The sequence below is a fragment of the Salmo salar genome, chromosome 28, assembly GCF_965601325.2.
Source record: "Salmo salar chromosome 28, fSalSal1, whole genome shotgun sequence".
NCBI classification, from domain to species: Eukaryota; Metazoa; Chordata; class Actinopteri; order Salmoniformes; family Salmonidae; genus Salmo; species Salmo salar.
In genome coordinates, this window is record NC_138318.1 from 31791755 (window position 1) to 31816370 (window position 24616).

The 24616-nt window shown below is 48.3% G+C and overlaps 1 protein-coding gene across 2 annotated transcripts in view; it reads right to left on the reverse strand.

Annotated features, from left to right (window-relative positions):
- Nucleotides 1-24616, reverse strand: part of LOC106589834 (dynein axonemal heavy chain 17) — a 113475-nt gene that overhangs the window by 79957 nt on the left and 8902 nt on the right. For both annotated transcript variants that reach the window (XM_014180222.3, XM_014180221.3), the window contains exons 6-40: nucleotides 24483-24608; nucleotides 24131-24283; nucleotides 23922-24008; nucleotides 23686-23853; nucleotides 23273-23389; nucleotides 22911-23179; nucleotides 22505-22700; nucleotides 22125-22271; nucleotides 21859-21967; nucleotides 21671-21774; nucleotides 21439-21576; nucleotides 20659-20802; nucleotides 20381-20566; nucleotides 19999-20253; nucleotides 19443-19612; nucleotides 18946-19168; nucleotides 18648-18764; nucleotides 18442-18528; nucleotides 18201-18353; nucleotides 17710-17958; nucleotides 17340-17462; nucleotides 17090-17212; nucleotides 16548-16864; nucleotides 16307-16433; nucleotides 16056-16208; nucleotides 15811-15936; nucleotides 14606-14845; nucleotides 2636-2796; nucleotides 2276-2432; nucleotides 2059-2163; nucleotides 1775-1932; nucleotides 1453-1591; nucleotides 1072-1299; nucleotides 384-521; nucleotides 80-212 (exon numbers count right to left, since the gene is read on the reverse strand). In XM_014180222.3, coding sequence (XP_014035697.3) covers nucleotides 80-212; nucleotides 384-521; nucleotides 1072-1299; nucleotides 1453-1591; nucleotides 1775-1932; nucleotides 2059-2163; nucleotides 2276-2432; nucleotides 2636-2796; nucleotides 14606-14845; nucleotides 15811-15936; nucleotides 16056-16208; nucleotides 16307-16433; nucleotides 16548-16864; nucleotides 17090-17212; nucleotides 17340-17462; nucleotides 17710-17958; nucleotides 18201-18353; nucleotides 18442-18528; nucleotides 18648-18764; nucleotides 18946-19168; nucleotides 19443-19612; nucleotides 19999-20253; nucleotides 20381-20566; nucleotides 20659-20802; nucleotides 21439-21576; nucleotides 21671-21774; nucleotides 21859-21967; nucleotides 22125-22271; nucleotides 22505-22700; nucleotides 22911-23179; nucleotides 23273-23389; nucleotides 23686-23853; nucleotides 23922-24008; nucleotides 24131-24283; nucleotides 24483-24608 — 5626 coding nt within the window. The remainder of the gene's footprint in view (nucleotides 1-79; nucleotides 213-383; nucleotides 522-1071; nucleotides 1300-1452; nucleotides 1592-1774; nucleotides 1933-2058; nucleotides 2164-2275; nucleotides 2433-2635; nucleotides 2797-14605; nucleotides 14846-15810; nucleotides 15937-16055; nucleotides 16209-16306; nucleotides 16434-16547; nucleotides 16865-17089; nucleotides 17213-17339; nucleotides 17463-17709; nucleotides 17959-18200; nucleotides 18354-18441; nucleotides 18529-18647; nucleotides 18765-18945; nucleotides 19169-19442; nucleotides 19613-19998; nucleotides 20254-20380; nucleotides 20567-20658; nucleotides 20803-21438; nucleotides 21577-21670; nucleotides 21775-21858; nucleotides 21968-22124; nucleotides 22272-22504; nucleotides 22701-22910; nucleotides 23180-23272; nucleotides 23390-23685; nucleotides 23854-23921; nucleotides 24009-24130; nucleotides 24284-24482; nucleotides 24609-24616) is intronic.

Below are 24616 nucleotides of genomic sequence, written 5' to 3' on the forward strand. Positions count from 1 at the left end.
ATGCAAAGCTTATTGTGTTGTTAGGGCTTCATTGACTACACGTTTCAACTATATTTTAGCCTAACTAGTTCCATCATACCGTCCTTCCATTCTCGGGTGGCAGGGTTGATGATGCCAAACAGCTCGTCACAGGTGACAGCCTTGGGGTCCAGATCCACGATCACCGGCTTCCTCTTCATGTTCTGATAGGTCTTATTCAGTGAGCGCATCACCTGGAGACACAACACAACAGTTTGTCTCTATCCAAAATGGCACCCTATTCCCTTTTTAGTGCATTACTTTTGACCAGGGCCCATAGGGTGGCATTTGAAATGCAGACTCTTTCCAGACAACTGGAGTCAGAAAAGCACAATAGATGTTAGAGGGATGAGGGTTTATGGTACCTTGGACTTGCCGGTGCCGGCATTGCCGATGATGAAGACGGAGTGTCGGACGGCCAGCAGCTCTTCCAGCTGAACCACCTTCAGAATAAAACTGTCCTCCGCCTGCAGATTCAGGTCCAGCACTGACTGCTTCACTACCTGAGATACACACCCACACAACAAATACCTCAGTTACAGATGTAGGATGTTAATTTGAGCCAGTTCGCTACAGCAAGGAAAATAATCCTGAAGCATCAGGAAATTGGAATTATTATGTGGATTATAATGAATGGAAATTTTGTTGTAGAGGCTGATACATTTTTCGTAAGGGAAAATCAAGTCTGAAATTTCTATGTGGAAATTACACATTTCAGAAGCCTTTTTAAACCACAAATACACTACAAGTTTTACATTTCCTGCATTGCATAAAAGTTATCCTGCAACAGGGTGATCAAATTACGATCCTACATCTGTAGCATCAGAAACTACTTTTTTAACAAAGACAACCATTTTTTACTTCAGATGATAGATAGATACTGTATAAACACAGGTGTACATTTATATGAGTGCTCATGTTACTTCTGCCCTTCCCACCTCTGTCCTGTGTTCTGTCTAGTTAAGGAGAGGCAAGGGTGTGTGTGTGTGTGTGTGTGTGTGTGTGTGTGTGTGTGTGTGTGTGTGTGTGTGTGTGTGTGTGTGTGTGTGCGACCTTTTCAAAGTCCAGGTTTCTCTTCCTGGGGACGTCCAAAGCAGGGAACAGGTCTCCAATCAGTCCCAGGAACACAGGCGAGTCGTCCATCACGATCTTGGGGACGTTGAAGTCTCTTAGAGCTCTCATCAGGACCTGGTCCTCCGGGCGACCCGGGTCTCCTCTCTTCAAAGAGCCGGCCACCACCAACACAGACTTAATGGCACGAAGACCCCAGTCATAGTGGTCCTGTACACACAAACACAACACAAAGGAAACTATATGAAGATGTTTTAAAGAGATGGTGAGAACATAAAATCTCTGTGGTTGTGAGCAGACAGCAAGTCTGGGTGAATAGGGTGAGAGTGACAGTGTATTAAAGCAGTGAGGTAGCTACTGTACCTGTTTGGAAAGCAGCTCTTTGCAGAGGGTGTAGAGGGTGATGAACTTCCTGGCCAGGACTCTGGCGTCGATGAAGCCTTCAGCCACCAACATGATCTCACAGATTAACTCAAAGTCCGGCACCACCATGGCGCATGGCCTACAGGAGAGAGACACTCAGGTATGAAGACAAGTAAGGGCAAGAGAGAAAGAGATGGTGACAGAGAGAGAAACAGTCTGCGAAAAAGAGGGAGAAAGAAGATAAAGCGATGGTGAGGCTGACAGAAGGAGAGAGTTTGCGAGATAGACAGGCAGAGAGAGAGATCCACTATGTGTATGGTACCTGAACAGAGCCTTGAGGTTCTCCGGTAGCTCTGCACGTCCAGCGTAACCCGGGTTCATGGTGATGAAGGCTCCCACAGTGGGGATCAGCTTGATGGTCTCACCCAGGAAATTAAAGATGATCTTCTTATCTCTGATAGCATCCTGAACAGACTTCACCTGGGGGGGAGTAGGGTCAGTGTCACCATGAGAGAGAAAGAGAGAGAGAGATGGGGGAAAGAAAGAGAAGAGGGGGAGAGAGATCACGATCAAGGTTTGTGGTGTAGAAATAGAGGAGTAACTTACCTGTACAGCGATGACAGACAACACCTCCACAGAGATTCGGTTGAACTCGTCAAAGCAGCCCCAGGCCCCAGTCTGAGCCAGACCCTTATAGATGTCTCCACAAGACTGGAAAGGCAGGACAACATGAGGCCCAATCAGAAACCACAGCAGAATCTATTGTATGCTTGAATAAGATGACATTTTTTGGCAATATAAGAAGTCTGAGCAACAGATTCACCTTGTAATCCATCTGCTCAGAGCAGTTAAATACATAGACCATGATGCCGAGGGCTCGGCCCAAATCCTTGGTGGTCTCGGTCTTCCCGGTACCGGCAGGACCGGCCGGAGCCCCGCCCATGATGAGATGGAGAGACTGGGTCAGAGTGATGTAACACCTGGGGGAGAGACAGAAACTCTTTACATGATCGCTCACACAACAGAACTGAACAGAACGGAGTGAGACATTATGTCAGTTTGTCATTTTTGGGACAAAATGAGTATTGAAGAGGTAACATCATGTCAAGATCAAATGTGAAAATATATATTTTGATGGATTAGATAGAATTCATATGAGCTGAGCTGTGATTGGTTTGTGCACCTGTCAGTCAGCGGGGTGATGACCAATCGTGGGGTGTTTCCCAGGTACTCGTAGGAGTATCTGAACAGGGCATCACAGATGTTGGCGAAGCAGTGCTTGTTATGGTCGTCCCAGCGATGCCTCAGCTGAGACTGCCACATGAACGCCCCGACATTATCAATCTGGAACAAAAAGACAGAGACAGAGCATATAGTCAAAACACCAGAGACCCTATTCAAAACACCAGAGACCCTATTCAAAACACCAGAGACCCTGGTCAAAACACCAGAGACCCTGGTCAAAACATTGAGTGGCGAACAAGTTGAGCCCCTCCCCTCATCATAAGGAGCTACTTGCCCGCCCTCTGGAAATTCTCGAGCATGCCGAACTTCCTCACACTCTGCAAGTAAGGGAATGCGGTGAGATATCTCACTCATAATATCAGAGAACCAGGGTTACGCAAATAATCTGAAATTATCTTTCAATTATTCGTTTCGATATCTCACATGTGGGATATGGCCAACTCCCATATCGCAAATGTGCTCTCTTTCCGAAGCCAGATAGTCTCATTGTATCAACCCTCACCGACACTGAGAACAGTACGCACCAAAGAACGCGCAGTGACGTCTAGCCAGTAGAACCTCATAAAGGTATGAGGGGATGCCCAACAAGCCGCATTGCAAATCTCCTGCAAGGAGATGCCCTTGAACAGGTCTCTAGATGTAGCCATACCTCTGGTTCAGTGAGCCCTCAGGCCTTTCGGAAGCTGTAACCCCTTGCTATTATAGGCCAATATAATAGCTTCCACAATCCAATGTGATAACTGTTGACGAGTGAGGGGCCTTCCCTCGCAGGGAGGCACCCAGGACACAAAGAGTTGGATGTAAGTCACCACAGTCGTAGTGTCCGTTCTGATCAAGACGTGGCAATTCCGAAGGGAGGGTAGAAAGTGTCTCAGTGAAAGAAACACTGTCAGCAATTCGAGGTAATTTATGTGAGCAATGTGGAGTTGTGGGGTCCACAGTCTGTTTATTGCATTCCCCTCGTGAACTGCGCCTCAGCCCGTGAATGATGCATCTGTCGTCACCACTACCCCTAGCGGAGTGCCAGAAACGAAGATCAAGGGGCTCTTCCAGTGACTGAGAGCCATGCGGAGGTCACCTTTATCTGACAATTGAGGTTACGCCGCGTACACAGATGTTGGGAAAACATGTTGTGCAAACACGTTGGGCAAACACCCAGCGTTTCTCATCCGTTCTCAGCCTCAGTAGGCCAAGAGGTACTACTGAGATGGCCGATGCCTTCCCCTAGTGCTTGAACTAGTGCCGGGGGGAGAGCCATGGCACAAAAGGCACACTCGGGGGTTAGAGTCGATTCTCTCCGTCTTCCTTGAGAGCGAACGCATGAGAATGGGAAGGGTTCAAGGAGCAAGGCCAGTCCAGACCGGACCAAATCTGAACCAATCATAGATGTATTTTTTGGGGTCAAATTAAGGCCACTACGGACTGGACCAAATCTGAACCAATCATAGACCTCTATGTTTCCCAAGTTTGAACAGCACAATATAGTACAGCACAGTACAGTAGCAGGGCTCAACATTAAGGCTTGACCACTTGTCCAGGGCAAGTAAAAAAAATTGTCGGACAACCAGAATATAGATTTAATTTGTCCGAATGAACAACTAAAAAAATCACAATATCAAACAGTTAGGATCAGAATAGGATCAGGCAGCGGCGCTGCTGCAGCGCATAGCAGGGCATGGTTGACATTCTGAGTGAATTGCCTATATTCCTATTTGCTATAGCCTATTTCAATAAATATGTTATATTTACACAAAGCAAGAGAACAATGTAGATAGAGCTAAGAGTCTCACCAAAGCAGCGCAAAATATCTGGTCAGAAAATACGTTGCGGTTTTTTTCTCTCTCCCAAATGATCTGGGCCAATAGCCAAAGTCTATTTTTATCACGGAAACTCTGCTGTCTTATTGTTGCATAACCCAAAATGTTCAAATTTCTCTACACTTGATATGAATATGACTTGCCCTGTTAAACCACTGTTTCAGTTTAATGCATGCTACATTTCTTCTGCCGTGCTATTTCATGATCAAACAATTAATGAATCTAACTGTCACGATTCCCACCGACGGTTGCGCCCCCTCCTGCTCGGGTGGCGCTCGGCGGTCGTCGTCACCGGCCTATTAGCTACTACCGATCCCCTTTTTGGTTTTCCCTTTTTTTGGTTTTGGGCACCTATGGCCAATTAGCTATAAGAGGGGGTATTTAGTTTAGCTGGCCCATCCGTTGTTTGTGCGGGATTCATTTTGTTCATTGACGACGTGTTGTTCGTCGGCTTTACCTGGTCGTCTATTTGTATTTATTCCCTATGGTTGGGAACTTTTGTTTATCCAGTGTTATTAAAAACACCACTCCCTGTGTTCGCTGCTTCCTGCGCCTCATTCCTCCTACCCGACTACCGAAGCCATTACAGAACGGGATTCTGTCCTGGCTTCACCACTGAAAAAGGCATGGAATCAGCGGGAGCAGCGGGCACTCCTCTTCCCTCGATGGAGGAACGTGTGCTTCACCACACTACGGTCCTACACCGCATCGGATCAGCGATGGACCAGATGATGGAGAGGATGGACCGATGGGAGAGAAGTGGAATCCTCTCTCCACCTCCACCGATACAGCCACCTTCGCCTCCTACTACGTCTGGCTCTGGCGCGCTTCGTTTGGCGCTCCCAAGGGAGTACGATGGGGCGGCGGCTGGGTGCCAGGGGTTTTTTCTCCAGCTTGAGCTGTACCTGGCAACCGTTAGACCTGCTCCCACAGGAGAGGAGAGCGTGAGCGCCCTCGTTTCCTGCCTGACGGGCCGGGCTCTGGAATGGGCTAATGCGGTCTGGAACAGCCCAGACTCGGCGAGGGACCACTACCCAGAGTTCACCCGCCGCTTTCGGGCCGTGTTCGACCACCCTACAGAAGGAAGAGCGGCGGGTGAACGGCTGTTCCACCTCAGGCAGGAGACGAGGAGTGCTCAGGACTTCGCGCTGGAGTTCAGGACCTTGGCTGCTGGGGCGGGGTGGAACGACAGGGCCCTCATAGACCACTACCGCTGCAGTCTCCGGGCGGACGTCCGCAGGGAGCTGGCCTGTCGGGACACAGCTCTGTCCCTGGACGAGCTTATAGACATGTCCATACGTCTCGACAATTTGCTGGCTGCCCGCGGGCGTTCGGAGAGGGTCCTGCCCGTTCCACCCCCGTGCACCCCCGCCCCTACCCCTATGGAGGTAGGGGGGGCCGTGCCAAGGGGCACCGGAGGAGGTGGCTCCTCCTGCACCAGCTGTGGTCGGAGAGGACACACGGCCGACCGGTGCTGGAGGAGCCAGTCTGGGAGTCGAGAGGGCAGACAGAACACTTCTCGGTCACCTCAGGTGAGTCAGCACCAGAGTCACCCAGAACCCCCTGTTGGTCACGTGTTTTTACCTGTTTTGTTTACCACATTTTTTCCCTCTTCCCAGCATAGGGCGCTAGTCGATTCAGGCGCAGCTGGGAACTTTATGGATCGTGGACTTGCCATTAAGCTGGGCATTCCGCGGGTGCCGTTAGATTCCCCCTTCCCCGTGCACTCCCTAGATAGCCGACCATTAGGGTCAGGGCTAGTCAGGGAGTCTACGGTGCCACTGGACATGGCAACGCAGGGGAATCATAAGGAACGCATTAGTTTTTCCTTATTGATTCGCCTGCGTTTCCGGTGGTGCTGGGGGTCCCCTTGTTGGCTGGTCACAATCCCCGTATTTCGTGGAAACAGGGGGTTCTCCAGGGGTGGTCAGAGGAGTGTTCAGGGAGGTGTCTAGGAGTTTCCATCGGTGCCACGTCGGTGGAAAGTCCAGACCAGGTGTCCACCGTGCGCATTCCCCCTGAATACGCCGATTTGGCGATCGCTTTTTGTAAAAAGAGGGCGACTAAATTACCACCTCATCGACAGGGGGATTGTGCGATAGATCTCCAGGTTAACGCTGCGCTTCCCAGGAGTCACGTGTACCCCTTGTCACAGGAGGAGATGGCGGCTATGGAGACATATGTCACGGAATCCCTGGGACAGGGGTACATTCGGCCCTCCATCTCACCTGCTTCCTCGAGTTTCATTTTTGTGAAGAGAAAGGAGGGAGGTCTGCGTCCGTGCATTGATTACCGAGGTCTAAACGCTATCATGGTGGGGTTTAGTTACCCACTACCTCTCATCGCTACGGCGGTGGAATCATTTCACGGAGCACAGTTCTTCACAAAACTGGATCTCAGGAGCGCGTATAACCTGGTGCGTATCAAGAAGGGAGATGAGTGGAAAACCGCCTTTAGTACCACATCGGGCCATTATGAGTACCTCGTAATGCCGTATGGGTTGAAAAATGCTCCAGCCGTCTTTCAATCCTTTGTTGACGAAATTCTCAGGGACCTGCACGGGCAGGGCGTGATAGTCTATATCGATGACATTCTGATATATTCCGCCACCCGCTCCGCGCATGTATCCCTGGTGCGCAAGGTGCTTGGGAAACTGCTGGAGCATGACCTATACGTTAAGGCTGAGAAGTGTGAGTTTTCCAAACGAGCCGTCTCCTTTCTGGGTTATCGCATTTCCACCACGGGGGTGGTGATGGAGTTTGACCGCGTTAAGGCCGTGCGTAATTGGCCGACTCCAACCACGGTGAAGGAGGTGCAGCGGTTCTTAGGCTTTGCCAATTACTACCGGAGGTTTATCCGGGGGTTTGGCCAGGTAGCGGCTCCCATTACCTCACTGCTGAAGGGGGGGCCGGTGCATTTGCGATGGTCGACGGAGGCGGACGGAGCCTTCAAGAAGTTGAAGATGCTGTTCACCGACGCACCCGTGTTGGCGCACCCGGACCAGTCTTTAGCGTTCATAGTGGAGGTGGACGCATCCGCGGCTGGGGTGGGTGCCGTGCTATCACAGCGCTCGGGTACGCCATCGAAACTCCGCCCCTGCGCTTTCTTTTCGAAGAAGCTCAGTGCGGCGGAGCGTAACTACGATGTGGGGGACAGGGAGTTGCTAGTGGTGGTCAAAGCCCTGAGGGTGTGGCGGCACTGGCTTGAGGGGGCTAAGCACCCCTTTCTCATCTGGACCGACCACCGAAACCTGGAGTACATCCGGGCAGCGAGGAGACTGAATCCACGTCAGGCGAGGTGGGCCATGTTCTTCGCCTGGTTTAGGTTTACCATCTCCTATAGACCGGGTTCCCTGAATACTAAAGCCGACGCACTGTCCCGTCTCTATGACACGGAGGACCGGCCCATCGATCCAACTCCCATCATTCCAGCGTCTAGGCTGGTGGCACCAGTGGTATGGGAGGTGGACGCGGACATCGAGCGGGCATTGGTGTTGGAACCTGCGCCTGCGCAGGTGCCCGTGGGGCGCATGTATGTGCCGCTCGGTGTTCGTGATCGTTTGATTCGGTGGGCGCACACGCTACCTACTGCGGGTCATCCTGGTGAGGCGAGGACAGTGCGGAGTCTAAGGGGGAAGTACTGGTGGCCCACCTTGGCTAAGGACGTGAGGTCCTATGTCTCTTCCTGTTCGGTGTGTGCCCAGAGTAAGGCTCCTAGGCATCTACCGAGAGGGAAGTTACAGCCCCTCCCCGTTCCACAACGACCATGGTCGCACCTGTCCATTGACTTCTTGACAGATCTTCCCCCCTCTCAGGGGAACACGGCGATTTTGGTGGTTGTGGATTGGTTCTCTAAGTCCTGCCATCTCCTCCCGTTGCCCGGTCTCCCTACGGCCCTGCAGACTGCGGAGGCCCTATTTACCCACGTCTTCCGGCACTACGGGGTGCCGGAGGATGTTGTCTCTGATCGAGGTTCCCAGTTCACATCCAGGGTCTGGAGAGCATTTATGGAGCGGCTGGGGGTCAGTTTGACCTCCGGTTATCACCCCGAGAGCAATGGGCAGGCGGAGAGGGTGAACCAGGAGGTGGGCAGGTTCCTGAGGTCGTATTGCCAGGACCGGCCAGGGGAGTGGGCGAGGTATATTCCCTGGGCTGAATTAGCCCAGAACTCACTTCGCCACTCCTCTACTAACATATCCTCCTTTCAGTGTGTGTTAGGTTACCAGCCGGTCCTGGCACCATGGCACCGGAGCCAGACCGAGGCTCCTGCGGTGGAGGACTGGGTCCAGCACTCCAAGGAGACCTGGAGAGCCGTCCAGGACTCACTAAAGGAGGCCAGTGCGCGGCAGAAGAGGAGTGCTGACCGCCACCGCAGTGAGGCGCCCGTGTTCGCACCGGGAGACAGGGTCTGGCTCTCGACCCGGAACCTGCCCCTCCGCATGCCCTGCCGGAAGCTGGGGCCGCAGTGTGTGGGGCCCTTCAAAGTACTGAGGAGGATAAACGAGGTGTGTTATCGGTTGCAACTCTCTTCCTATTACCGCATTAACCCCTCGTTTCATGTGTCTCTCCTCAGGCCGGTGGTAGCTGGTCCCCTTCAGGAAGATGAGGTGCCGGAGGTGCCGGAGGTCCCTCTGGACATCGGGGGGTCCCCGGCGTACAGCATTCGGGCCATTCTGGACTCAAGACGCCGGGCGAGGGGCCTGCAGTACCTCGTGGACTGGGAGGGGTACGGCCCGGAGGAGAGGTGCTGGGTGCCGGCGGAGGACGTCCTGGACCCATCTATGTTGAGGGATTTCCACCACCTCCGTCCGGATCGCCCTGCGCCTCGCCCTCCGGGTCGACCTTGAGGCCGGTGTCGGCGCACTGCGGGAGCCGCGCGTCAGGAGGGGGGTACTGTCACGATTCCCACCGACGGTGGCGCCCCCTCCTGCTCGGGTGGCGCTCGGCGGTCGTCGTCACCGGCCTATTAGCTACTCCGACCCCTTTTTGGTTTTCCCTTTTTTTGGTAGCTATTAGAGGGGGTATTTAGTTTAGCTGGCCCGTCCGTTGTTTGTGCGGGATTAATTTTGTTCATTGACGACATGTTGTTCGTCGGCTTTACCTGGTCGTCTATTTGTATTTATTCCCTATGGTTGGGAACTTTTGTTTATCCAGTGTTATTAAAAACACCACTCCCTGTGTTCGCTGCTTCCTGCGCCTCATTCCTCCTACCCGACTACCGAAGCCATTACACTAACAGTTCTAGGCTAGCTCAGAAAGTTTTAAGTTGTTTTTGAACCCCAAAACATGGGAGACCTAAGGTAATAATGAGAGATAGAAGAAACATTAACAAGATATAAATATCTGAATTTGAACAAACCTTAAAGTTGAGCAAAGCATCCTTCCTTGCGATTGAGAACCAAACTACCAAAAGCCTAATCCTACTATTTGAAAAAGCATAAAAGCATTAAGACAAATTAAAGTTATGAAGAGTATTTTCCAAAATATTCTAATAAAGTCTTTAATGTCCTAAAGTTGCAGATTTTAAATGGGAATCATTATGAAAGCCGTGGTGTCAATGCTATTCTCATTCACAGATTTATTTTGAATAATAAATATTTTAGGCCATAGTGATACTGATAAAACAATGGATGGAAAAATCTAATGAGGAGTCAAAAGAAAACTTAGGCTACAGCTGAGGAAAGCTTATGAAAGAACTGCGTAGTTGGCCAAGGCCTATTGCCATATTATTCTAGCAATGTGCAACCTACAGTGAGGGGGAAAAGTATTTGATCCCCTGCTGATTTTGTACGTTTGCCCACTGACAAAGAAATGATCAGTCTATAATTTTAATGGTAGGTTTATTTGAACAGTGAGAGACAGAATAACAACAAAAAAATCCAGAAAAACGCATGTCAAAAATGTTATAAATTGATTTGCATTTTAATGAGGGAAATAAGTATTTGACCCCCTCTCAATCAGAAAGATTTCTGGCTCCCAGGTGTCTTTTATACAGGTAATGAGCTGAGATTAGGAGCACACTCTTAAAGGGAGTGCTCCTAATCTCAGTTTGTTACCTGTATAAAAGACACCTGTCCACAGAAGCAATCAATCAATCAATCAGATTCCAAACTCTCCACCATGGCCAAGACCAAAGAGCTCTCCGAGGATGTCAAGGACAAGATTGTAGACCTACGCAAGGCTGGAATGGGCTACAAGACCATCGCCAAGCAGCTTGGTGAGAAGGTGACAACAGTTGGTGCGATTATTCGCAAATGGAAGAAACACAAAAGAACTGTCAATCTCCCTCGGCCTGGGGCTCCATGCAAGATCTCACCTCGTGGAGTTGCAATGATCATGAGAACGGTGAGGAATCAGCCCAGAACTACACGGGAGGATCTTGTCAATGATCTCAAGGCAGCTGGGACCATAGTCACCAAGAAAACAATTGGTAACACACTACGCCATGAAGGACTGAAATCCTGCAGCGCCCGCTAGGTCCCCCTGCTCAAGAAAGCACATATACATGCCCGTCTGAAGTTTGCCAAAGAACATCTGTATGATTCAGAGGATAACTGGGTGAAAGTGTTGTGGTCAGATATGACCAAAATGGAGCTCTTTGGCATCAACTCAACTTGCCGTGTTTGGAGGAGGAGGAATGCTGCCTATGACCCCAAGAACACCATCCCCACCATCAAACATGGAGGTGGAAACATTATGCTTTGGGGTTGTTTTTCTGCTAAGGGGACAGGACAACTTCACCACATCAAAAGGACGATGGACGGGGCCATGTACCGTCAAATCTTGGGTAAGAACCTTCTTCTCTCAGCCAGGGCATTGAAAATGGGTCGTGGATGGGTATTCCAGCATGACAATGACCCAAAACACACAGCCAAGGCAACAAAGGAGTGGCTCAAGAAGAAGCACATTAAGGTCCTGGAATGGCCTAGCCAGTCTCCTGACCTTAATCCTATAGAAAATCTGTGGAGGGAGCTGAAGGTTCGAGTTGCCAAACGTCAGCCTCAAAACCTTAATGACTTGGAGAAGATCTGCAAAGAGGAGTGGGACAAAATCCCTCCTGAGTGAGATGTGTGCAAACCTGGTGGCCAACTACAAGAAACGTCTGACCTCTGTGATTGCCAACAAGGGTTTTGCAGAGTAGTCAAATACTTATTTCCCTCAATGCAAATAATTTTCTAACATTTTTGACATGCGTTTTTCTGGATTATTTTGTTGTTATTCTGTCTCTCACTGTTCAAATAAACCTACCATTAAAATTATAGACATCATTTCTTTGTCAGTGGGCAAACGTACAAAATCAGCAGGGGATCAAATACTTTTTTCCCTCACTGTACCTACAACAAGTATAGTAGCCTAGGCCTAATAAGAGTGTTAATTGCTAAATTGGAATTATTTCGACACTATGGCCTATTTATTGCCTTACCTCCTTACTTCATTTGCACACACTGTACACAGATTTTCTATTGTGTTATTGACTGTACGTTTCTTTATCCCATGTGTAACTCTGTGTTGTTGTTTTTGTCGCACTGCTTTGCTTTATCTTGGCCAGGTCGCAGTTGTAAATGAGAACTTATTCTCAACTGGCCTACCTGGTTAAATAAAGGTGAAATAAATAAAAAATTAAAAGAGAGGAAGAAAAAATGCGAATTAATTTATAATCATCCAGTTCTGAGGACAGCAGAGTTGCTCTGCAGCCCATGATGATTTACAACCCATCACAAGACACACAGCCAGCGAAGGGCTCTTTGACTGTGTCTATCATGACACAAGGTGAGACCCAGATGCAGATGGTTGGAGTCTTACAATGTTTATTAATCCAAAAGGACTAGGCAAGAGAATGGTCGTGGACAGGCAAAAGGTCAAAACCAGATCAGAGTCCAGGAGGTACAGAGTGGCAGACAGGCTCGTGGTCAAGGCAGGCAGAATGGTCAGGCAGGCGGGTACAGAGTCCAGAAACAGACAAGTGTCAAAACCGGGAGGACTAGAAAATAGCAAAAAGAATAGCAAAAAGCAGAACGGGAAAACCGCTGGTTGACTTGGAAAAACATACAAGACGAACTGGCACAGAGAAACAGGAAACACAGGGATAAATACACTGGGGAAAATCAGCAACACCTGGAGGGTGTGGAGACAATCACAAGGACAGGTGAAACAGATCATGGTATGACAGTGTCACTTTTTCCATCTGCGCCTAGGCTAAATTATTTCAGTTTCCTCCTGTGTACTTCATTCATTTTCAGTCGCGCTTTTGGATGATGGTGTTAGACTTTTTTTAGGGTGGGGGGGGGCAAGTGACTTCAGTAAAAAATCTGTCATACTTGTCCAAATGACAAGTGGCTAAAAAAGTTAATGTCAAGCCCTGAGTAGAGTGCAGTACTGTACCATACAGTACCATACAGTACCGTACCATACAGTACAGTTTAGTCTAGTACATTCACCCTCTGAATGGCACACATACACAATCCATGTCTCAAGGCTTAAAAATCATTCTTTAACCTGTCTCCTCATATACATTGATTGAAGTGAATTTAACAAGTTACATCAATAAGGGATCATAGCTTTCACCTGGATTCATCTGGTCAGTCTATAGCTAGGTTTCCATCCAATTTGCGACAGATTTTAATGAGAATATTCTAAAATCCACATAAAAACAATACGCATATTTTCCCACCAGAGATGTGTTTCCATCAAATTGAATTGTTGCAGATAAAAGGCTATGCGTGATGACGTAGTGCACATAAAAATACCTTTACATTTTCTTGAACCGAATAAAAAATACAAGTTAAATGGGTTTCCATCAAATTTACAACTCTACTGATGGTTTTCTCACAATAAATGTTACATAGTGAGTGTGCCCACTCTGGTATTGGCACGTGCAGATACAGTCTGCTCGCTGTTGGCTAGAGCGCACGTATAGCCTACATGATGAGATTATTATGGACAAAAGAGAGAGATTATTTGTATTTGTCAAACGGCAGCCAAGCATCGATAATCATGCACTTTCACCACCCTGTGAAGTTCATCTAGTTTGGGGTTTATCCCAATTACATTTGGCTTCCGCCACGTAAGCTGGGATAGCTGGAAGGAGTTGCTTGCCTGGGACGGTGCGAGAGGGGAGTGGACGCATGACTGGGGGTCATCGAACGTTGCTTGCGAGTGTTCGAGACCCAGGCAGACAACATCCAATGTGTGCGTGTCTTTGCCTGATATGGTTGACCCACATGGGCACGGATGTGCCGGTGTTCGGGCAGGGGCCTTGCTCGGTACTCCTTGGGCCGAGTTAGCAGGCTCCATGGCTCCAGAAAACACCTAATCTGAGAACAAAGTGAAACATAGCTAGCGTTCACCTCGTGGGTAAGTAGCCTAGCTAGTTAGCACAATGTTAGCCAAAGGAAGCTAACGCTTTGTTGGTCTTGCGACGAACAAAAGCATGGCTCTCTACCAATAAGCAGTGAAGCTAGGACGTCGATCTAGTCACTGCGGCATGGTAGTGGGTTGAGCTTAATGAGAGAGAAAGCTATTAATTTTACCCTTCCAGGTAGAAAACTAGTCGGTAACATAGCAAGCCTTGTGGCGAGCTAGCCAGGTTAGCTAAGCCTTGCAGCTAAGCGAGCCAAGCCATGTGACGCTAGCTACCAAAGGAGACAATGGTAAGAAAAAGCATAAAAGCAAATTCTTGCCTGAAGTGAAAACTTTCCTTTCGGCAAAGTCAGCCAACACAGAAGACGAAAGCCGAAAACATGTGCTCGGCGTTGTAACCTCATGTCACACCTGTGAACAGTTTAACATGCAAACAGATCAAGTCGTGCTAAGGAGCACTTAGAGTAGTACTCTTCATGAGGAAGAGAGGTGAGAAGACCAGAGGGTGGGCGAGTGGCTCCTTACGATGAGGGGAGAGGCTCACCTTGTTCGCTACTTGACCTGTCTGTCTCTGACATACGTGTGTGATTGGTTCTTCGAGCTTCTGAGATTCTGGAGAATCCCACATTTGAGATATCGAAATGAATAATTTAAAAAATAACTCTAATCCTAGACCAGTTTTGTTTTGCTTGTTAGTTCAGTGGTTCCCGACAGAGAGAGGGTTAGGCTTACCTTGGTGCTGATGAGTTTGGAGACTACGTCTCGAGCGTGGACGTCGATGGTACAGATGGTCATGATCTTCTGACGGTCTCCTCTGGACAGCTTTCCAATTAGCAGCGTGATCAGAGTGTTCAGCTGGGTCACCTGTTTCTTGAAGTAGTCCTTGAGGGCGTTCTCATAGCCCTCCTCCAGCCTGGCGAATGCTATGCCCACCTCTGTGGTCCACCAGATTTGAGTGGTGGCCAGGGCAATCTGGAACACAACACAACACAGGTTGAGATATGTACACGCAACAACATTTTTTGTGATGATTTGAGTTATCTGCACACAAATCAAGATGGCGCTGCAGTGGATAGCAGCCATTTCACGGGCTCCTAATTTGTGTTTTTTTTACACTGATCTTAACTTTTGTTATACATGTCCTCTCCATCATTTCCTATGACCGAAAACAGCTTCTGGACATCAGAACAGCGATCAGAAAACTTGATTTGGATGACAATTTCTACTTCAATGTGTTGGCAGCTCTGGACGTTCTGCTTACTCCGGACCAGGCCCTAATCCCCGGGACTCGAAACAGGAAGAAACGCCGCAAGAGAGGCAAACGCCATATTTAAGAGAGGCCACTCTCCATATTTTCAAGTATAGTGGTGGCGTCATCGTGTTATGGGTATGCTTCTACTCATTAAGGACTGGGTCATTTTTCAGGATAAAAAATACATGTAAAGGAGGTAAGCACAGGCAAAATCCTAGAGGAAAACCTGGTTCAGTCTGCTTTCAACTGGACACTGGGAGATGAATTCACCTTTCAGCGGGACAATAACATAAATCACAAGGGCAAATCTATACTGGAATTGCTTACCAAGAACACATTGAATGTTCCTGAGTGGCGGAGTTACAGTTTTGACTTAAATCTACTTGAAAATCTATGGCAAGACCTGAAAATGGTTGTCTAGCAATGATCAACAACCAATTTGACAGAGCTTGAAGAATTTAGAAAAGAATAATGGGCAAATGTTGCACAATCTAGGTGTGGAAAGCTCTTAGAGACTTACCCAGAAAAACTCCCAGCTGTAATCACTGCCAAAGGTATTTCTACAAAGTACTGACTCAGGGGCATGAATACTTATGTAAATGAGATATTTCTGTATCTTATTTTCAATAAATTTGATAACATTTCTAAAATCATGTTTAACCAAGAGATAGGTGAGAGTACAGACCTGGGCTGGGTAGTCAAACAGCCACTGTTCTCTGGGTTTCTCCTCGTAGGCCTGGACAGCCTCTCCAAACTCCACTCTCAGAGTGGCACACATCCTCTCCAGCACACGGTTCAGCCACATCTCCACCTGCACACAAACACAGAAGGAACATCTAAAAATATTGCATAGCATTGACTGTAGTATACAGAGACATAATGTAAGAGTTAGACACTTAGTTATACAGTAGTATATGACTGTTTCCATACCTGTCCTGAGCAGTCACAGTCCTTGTCAAAGGTGACATACTCAATCTCTTCACTCCACATTCCCAGGGCCACCTTGATGGGCTTGCCACTCTCGTCCAGCTGGAACTTGAGGTTGGACAGGCTGTCGAACAGCTTGGACAGATGCTTGCTGACCTGCAGATGGGAATACAGGCAGTCACACACTGGAAATATGGGATAATATGTGGTATGTTGCTGTGTTCTGTAGATGTACTGGCTGCCTAGAAGCGTACCTCCACAGGGTCGTTTCCATTGGACAGGATGTCCAGCAGGTCAGCAGAGGAGACGAAGTAGAACCTGGGGAAGGCCAGACGCTTGGTCTCCAGGTACTCAGCCAGAGCCTTCTCACACATAGCAAGTCTGAGGGGCAACACACGGAGATAACCATTATAGTCATTGATTGGCATGGTCAAACCAGGGCAACATTGAAATCTTATATAATGTAGCTATATCTGTTCTAAGCCATTGTTTTACCCTGTCTCCAAACCCTCCAGTTTCTCCAGAAGCCCTTTCTTATTGGTGGACTCCACCACGTTGGTAACCTTCATTGCCTCAGCCATGATTTCCTTGAAGTCCATGTCGATGCCATCAAATCGTTTGGAGTCTTCGGGCAGTTGGCAGCGGATGTCCTCAGAGCCAATGAAGATGCTTTCCAGATGGGTCCAGGTGCGCTGCACAGTGAACCAGATGGAGATGACTGAGTCTGCAGTGGACAGCCTATGCTGCCAGCCAGACACCTCCTCCAGGAAGTGAGCGATGTACTTGGAGGTCATCAGAGTCTGCAGCTGTACCTAAGGTCACCAAAGAAGAAGAACAGGGGTTAGTCACTGATGTCATACATCTCCATAGTCATCAGGAAGTACATCTGCACAGGGAGCCAAATGATGGAGCTCCCAGTGAATGGAACTCAATGGACAGATCTCAAATGACACTCTACAGTGCACTACTGGCACTGCATGAAATGAGTGTGGTGACTGCCTATCTAATCCTGTTTGATGTGGTTGTGTGTTGTGTACCTGGTTGTCCTCCAGAGTCTCCACCAGCTCCTCGTTGGGTTTGAGCAGCATGGTGCCTGTCCGGCCATGAGGCTCGTGTTCAAACACCATGGAGCTCCACGTGCTGTCCAGCTCGGCCAGAGTCTGAGGGGAAGGAAGGAGACCACAGGGCAGGGGTTAGTAGGGGGAGAGAGACTAAAAGGCCTGTTCACTATAATCACTAACCTATAATCACTAGCCTAACCACTATAGTTTCTATACGTGTCCTCACCTTCTCCATGCCAGACTCCTTGACGGCCTTGTCCACGATGCTGCGCACCTCGTCCTCAAACTGGTGCAGGTTGAGCTTCAGCAGGTCCTCAAAGGTGGTCTTCTCAGACATATCAAACTTCACCTGGGGGTGGACATGGATTACAGGTTCAGTAAAAGCTTTATAACCTAGCTCTTAGCTATATGATAACGTATCAGCTCTTTATGACACATCGTCAGTCCTGAATGTAATAAGGAAATGGAGAGAAGCATTTTCCAATGTCATTGGATGCATCCCTAATGGCATCCTACTTCCTATATAGTCCTATAAAGGGAATAGGGTGCCATTTGGGACACGAGCATTGGTGCCTTTGACTGAAGCTGACTTGTACCTTGGTGGCCATCATGAGCTGCAGCCAGTGGCGGTCCCTGATGGCCGGGTTCTGCAGTTCTCCCACGGCGCGCAGTGACGTCATCATGTTCTTCACCATGCTGTCCAATCCGGTAAAGGCGTCCCAGGCTCTCATCTCCTTGTCCAGCCCCTTGATGTCCTTGGCGTACTTCTTGGTGTCCATATCCATCTCCTCCACGTTGATGTCCTTCCACAGGGTGGTCTTCCAGTCATCCATGTTGCCACTCACCTGCAGCCACAACCAGCACACAGTCACTCACTGTCCATCAATCTATTGAATAAGTCTCATTGATTATCTAACCATTGACACAGATCAGCATAAGATCAGAGTAGAGAATGCTCCAAACAAGATGAATAAAATAAAAATCGATTAACCAGAGTGACACTATTGCATGCATCCAGATTTTTCTCCCCATTATGTTTATGCTTTTTTTCAAAACACCAGTATGCCTGTGAGCTGTGGAGTCTTACCAGCAGGATCATGTCCCAGAGTTCTTTGAGCAGGACGATCTCCTTGCGGCAGGTTTTGAGCTGTTTGTAGTCGGGAACATTCACCTCAAACAGACCAGCCGAATCTGACAGGCCTGTCATCTCTTCCTCCAAGCCCATAATATTCATCTGAATCTGTGGTTACCCACCGGATTGGAAGGTTTAGGGTTTATACTCAACACAGAGCTTAAATTAGATCCACAAAAGATTTTGAACTACTCACATCATCGAGAGCCCCGTGTGGGTTTTCAAAAGAGAATTGGAAGAAGGGCTGCTGTCTGAACTTCTCTCTAAACTCATACTGTTTGATCTGTGGACACACAGGACACACAGCTTCACACCATGCCCATACAGTATCTCTCTCTTCGTCCGTCGTCTCTATGTGATTTACATAGATGTAGCTACATATACCGATGTGTTAAAAATTACCTCAAATTGCTGGCATTTCCTTCGGACGATGTTGACTTCATGTGCTTGCAATGGAGCCAAGTTCTGTTTGACTTGGAGGGATGTCTTTTTCACGTTATTCCAGTGCTCTGGAAGATCCTAAACCAAGACACATCATTTCATGTTTAAAGGCTAAATAAAGCTCAGCTTCTTATTTTGTTATTGATCAAGGGAAACCCATGCAGTAAAGAGGTTCTGCCCTTGCTTAGAGAGCTGCTATAAAACAATATCTCTAGTGATCCTAGATCTGTAGTAAGAGTCAGATCTGTGTGTCGCCTACCTGTAGCTGAGCATGGACCTCGTCAGGCAGCTCCTCTCCAAAGTCTTTGAGGAACTGGATGGTTTCCTTGAGAGGGGAGAACATGGTGTCTGTGGCTGCCTGTCTGTCTTTCATCCTCATCAGGTGACCCATGACCCCCACCAGGCCCTGGTAATCCCCTTCCTCCACTGTCTTGGTCAGCCCATCCTTCACCTCCTTGATGAAGCCGTCCAGGTCCCTCAGGCTAGGAGAACACACACACACACACAGACGCGCTCACACACACACACACACACACACACACACAGACGCGCTCACACACACACACACACACACACACACACACACACACACACACACACACACACACACACACACACACACGCGCTCACACACACCCACGCAGCAGCAGACAATTAACAGTTGAAGAAAGTCCTCATCCTACCAATGAGTCCCATTCTGAAGGACTTTAACGCAACACCCAGCAGTACTATTGTCCTGTCACTGTTGGTCTGTACCTGTTGGTGACTCGGTCTATGAGGAACTGTTTGAACATGAGGCTCCAACGTTTGATAGTGTTGAGCAGGGAATGTTTGAAGGGACGGATGTCAATCTGGAGCCAGTGCTGCAGCACCTGGGAGTTCTCCAAGTTGCTCACCTCCTTGTACAGTTTCTCATACGTATCGATCTGTAGGGGAACACACACAGCACTCATTGGGACCAACCCTGGAGAACCTAACACTCCTACATCAGTGGAGGCTGCTGAGGGGAGGACGTCTCATAATAATGTCCAGAACAGAGTAAATAGAATGGCATCATACACATGGGAACCATGTGTTTGATATTTTGATATCATTCCAGTCATTCCACTCCAGCCATTACTACGAGCCCGTTCTCCGCAATAAAGGGACCACCAACCTCCTATGTCCTACATAAGTTGCTAAGAGTCCCTACTGTGTTTTAGGGGGTGCATCCTAAATGGCACACTATTCCCTAAAGTGTGCATTACTTTTGACAGAAGTCCTACGGGAATAGGGTGTCATTTGGGATGCAGCCAGGGACTTCTTTCTGTACCTCTTCCTTGAAATCTTTCAGTGTGGGGGGGTTTTTGGGCACGCTGTCCTCTCCGTGCGCCTCAATCTCCTCTGGGGTAAGAACTTTGCTGTAGAGGAGGAACTGCTCCATGAAGTCGTCCCTGTCATCCTGCCACAGGTAGGCGTATTTATAGAGCACGTCCCGATACTCCTGGGCCTCTTTCATGGCCCCAACCACCTGGTTCAATACATTCTCACGCATGTCTGACAGCTCTGACATCTCATCCAACTCCACCTTGAGGGACACATGGGGGAAACATACAAAGACACACACCATAGTTTACACAGGGTATGATGGTTCAAAATGGGATACACACATAGGTAACATTCAATCTCACACACACACACAGGGTTGTACTCACATCGTAGCATGTTCTGTTGGTCATTGATATCCGAGGAACTAGTTCAGAAACTTTATACACATCCTGGATGAGACTCTCAACCAGGTCGTAAAAGCCATCAGCTATGCCATAGACCAAAGACGGGTAGAACGATGTGTCTCCATCCTCCAATTCAAAACGCACCTCAAACAGTGGGTTTATACTCGACTGCAAGTCAACACAACACACCAGTTAGTAGCACATAAAGGGAATTAACACGACTGATATCTGTGAGTGTTTCTCTCCGGGATTAATTATACCTTGGTGAGCATGTTACTAGCAAGGAACTTGAGAGACACATTGACGACTTTGTAGAACCCGTCCAGGACTTTGTCATCAATGTAGTCGACGTAAGCCATCCACGAGTCAGTGTTCTCATCTGCTCCAAACAGCTTCTTATTCTCCTACAGACACCAGATACACAGACTCTTCAGCATGGCACACTTATCAAACATTGACTTTACAAAACATTAAGAACACCTGCTCTTTCCATGACATAGACTGACAGGTGAAAACTATGATTCCTTATTGATGTCATCTGTTAAATCCACTTCAATCAGTGTAGATGAAGGGAAGGAAACAATTTAAATAACAATTTTTAAGCCTTGAGAAACTTGAGACATGGATTGTGCATATGTGCCATTCAGAGGGTGAATGTGCAAGACAAAATATTTAAGTGCCTTTGAACGGGATGTGGTAGTAGGTGCCAGGCGCACCGGTTTGTGTCAAGAACTGCAACTCTGCTGATACACTCTCCTGTGTGTATCAAGAATGGTCCACCACCCAAAGGACATCCAGCCAACTTGACACAACTGTGGGAAGCATTGGAGTCAACATGGGCCAGCATCCCTGTGGAACGCTTTCGACACCTTGTAGCGTCCATGCCCTGACAAACTGAGGCTGTTCTGAGGGCAAAAGGTGGGGGTGTAACTCAATAGAATGTGTTGTTAGTGTTTTGTACACTCAGTGTACTGAACACTCTCCCATAGTGTACTTATTCACTGTTTGTTACATACTGTATGTAGTAGTTGTTTCTTTACCTGTGTCAGTTGGTGGAGTTTCTCGCCAGACTCTTTGATGGCAGCGTACTTCTTGTTAAGGGCTGCTTGTCTTCCATCCAGGTCCAGCAGAGAGTCCTTATTGTCCTTCCTCTCAAACATGGGGCTCACAGACCACTCCTGTCAGTCACATCACAATACAAGCATCACATCTCCCCTCCAGTTGAACAGTACAGAGAGGAAAGCAGGGGTGTATCAGATAGACAGTCCTAACCTCCATGATTAGGTGCATGGCCTCCACGTTGGTCTTAGCCTGGTTGATTCTGCTCTCAAAGTCATGCAAGTTGTCTCTCATCTGCTGGATGTACTCCCACACACCTGGCACACACATAAGTGACCATCATGGCCATCTGTTATGAATATGACTAGTAATGTTGTGATCATCAGCCTTCAGTCCAGTACCTTCCCCGTGCCAGCTCAGAGTGCTCTCAGCCAGGGCCAGTTTCTCATCGATGCCCTTCAGCTCCTCCTCAAGCAGCGGAAACTCCACTGGCAGGACTGTGGCTAGGATCTGTGGATGACAGATACCACCTCAGAAGGTTTTTACATTGAGTTTGTGTCTTTCAGTTGCAGTTTTAGAATTACAACTCCACTCCTTGTATGTTAACCAAACATACATATATTCATCCATCTGTCTATGCCCTCCCTTCCAGTGTCCTGTCCTGTACCTGGTTGTACCAGGAGACGATGAGGTCCAGATTGCCCACGTATTTCCTGAAGGTCTCACTCTGGGAAAAGACTTCAGCAGCGCTGGGAGGCACGTCCTGCTGGCCCTGGATGGTCAGATACTTCACCTCCCTCAGAACGGCCACCAGCTGCAGCGAGATAAACATGTTACTCCTTTCACACCTCACAGACCAGACACACAGAGATATGGCTAACTCTAGCATAGTCTGTTCAATCTATAGAAAGTGTCAAGACAGAGTGTGTGTTTGGAGGAAGAGAGAGAGAGGTGTGTGTGTGTGTGTGTGTGTGTGTGTGTGTGTGTGTGTGTGTGTGTGTGTGTGTGTGTGTGTGTGTGTGATTAGAGGGTGTTTCCCAGCCAGACCTGCTTGTTGAAGTTGACACTGAGGACGTTGTTCTTGGTGTTGCGTAGAAGCAGAGGCTGCTCCAGGTTGAACTGGCAGTCAGTGCCGACCCGGGATGTCCACTCTGTGTACACGCTCACACAGTACTGGTGCAGCAGCCCCATCATCTCTTCATACTTCTGGAACACCAGCCTGGCCTCATCCGTGTCCATACACCTGGATACAACACAACACACAGGACTGTTAGCCTCCAATACACACTGACAGCAACTGTCTGCAAGGACATTTTAATGCATTTCATTTCAACATGCGTAGTCATAGAAAAAAAGGTGAATAGGTGAGGAGTCTCAGATGCTTTGTGCATGGTTAACCAGGACACTGACAGTAGTGTATACTAGAGTATGAGTGGTGGACTATAGCACGTACGGGTGGTGGATAGCCTTGAAGTTATTCATGGGGATCTGGATGCGGTCTTGTACCTCCCGGGCCCAATTGAGTTGCCCGGCAACGTGGGGCATGTTTTTGGCAATGGGCGGGAAGCCTTTACATGTCTCCACGGCTGCCATCTGGGCGTCGTACACCAGCTTGGTGTGGTCCAGCTCTGAGCTGAACATTTCCACCAGCTCCTTGTACTTAGACCAGATCTGGTTCTGGATGTGAGGGCGCTCAAGGATGAAGCCAAACATGTCCAACATCTACATGCAGGAGGAAATGGAAGGGGGTTTTGAAGAGTGACTTTCACTACTGTACATAATTTAGGTTTCAGAAGACCTTACATTAAGACTGACCTTGACAGCAGACTCTGTGGAGGCACAGTCATCAAAAGCCTGGCACAGGATGGTGCCTAACCGTCTCTCAAAGTCCAAGATCTTGTCCTGGAACTTCCTGAAGTTCTCATCAAAGCTCTGAGGGAGAGGGAAAGAGGAGCAACTCTGAACAACACAGCTGGCTCTGCATCTGACATGACACCTTATTCCCTAGTAGTGCACTACTCTGAACAACACAGCTGGCTCTGCATCTGACATTACACCTTATTCCCTAGTAGTGCACTACTCTGAACAACACAGCTGGCTCTGCATCTGACATGACACCTTATTCCCTAGTAGTGCACTACTCTGAACAACACAGCTGGCTCTGCATCTGACATTACACCTTATTCCCTAGTAGTGCACTACTTTTGTCCAGAGCCAAGGTTGGTTACCTTGTTGCCTGTGTCGATGGCGTCGTATTTGCACTCTGCAAATATTTTGATGAGTTCAAGGAACTCCTCGTAGATGCTGAAGACCATGTTTCCCAGGGCGCTGCCTCGGACCCCCTGGACGTCCACCTTCTCCAGCTTTAGCAGCTCCACTGACACCGCATACACCTCCTACCAGACGCAGGTTAGCCCAGTGTGTGTGTGTGTGTGTGTGTGTGTGTGTGTGTGTGTGTGTGTACCTCTATGGTCTGTAGACGCTGCAGGAAGGCATCCAGCCTGGTAAACACCAGGTGTGAAGGGAAATCCCAGTTCTTTGAGTTTCCATTCTAGAAGACACAAATGTACCGAGATAGTTGACTTTAGTCATAGAGTTGTAACACTTGAAGGTTTGATGAAATGTTGCCTTGAGTGTTGTAAAATAGGTGAGAGTGTAAGAATGTATACTTACTTTGAAGTATTTGTCAATGTCGACTTTGCACTGGTTGTAAGTCTCTCTGAGGGTCACCAAGGTGACAATGCTCATCCTGATGTTTCCCAGAATCTCGTCGATCTCCCCCATAAGGCCCTTCATCACCTCCTCTGGACCCAGGAAGTTCCTTGTCTGCAGCACACAGGAGGACAGTCTCCAAAATATGAACGTATGTAGCCGTTTCTTTACTAGGTGAAATGTGTTTTTGTAGTAGTGGCTAGGTCTGAGAAGTGTCTAGGGGAGGGGGCTAGGGGGTAAGTATATTCTGATTAGAGTTATTAAAAAGACATTGAAAAGACATGCACTTTGAAAAAACATCACTGACAATTACCATATCAATGAAGAGGTTGCAGATTTCTTGGAGGATGACAATGATCCTGGCAGGGTGGCTGTAGTGCTCAGAGTTAGCCCAGGTTAGACACACTGTGTGCATCACAGCTCCCACGTAGGTTGGCAGCTGCAAAT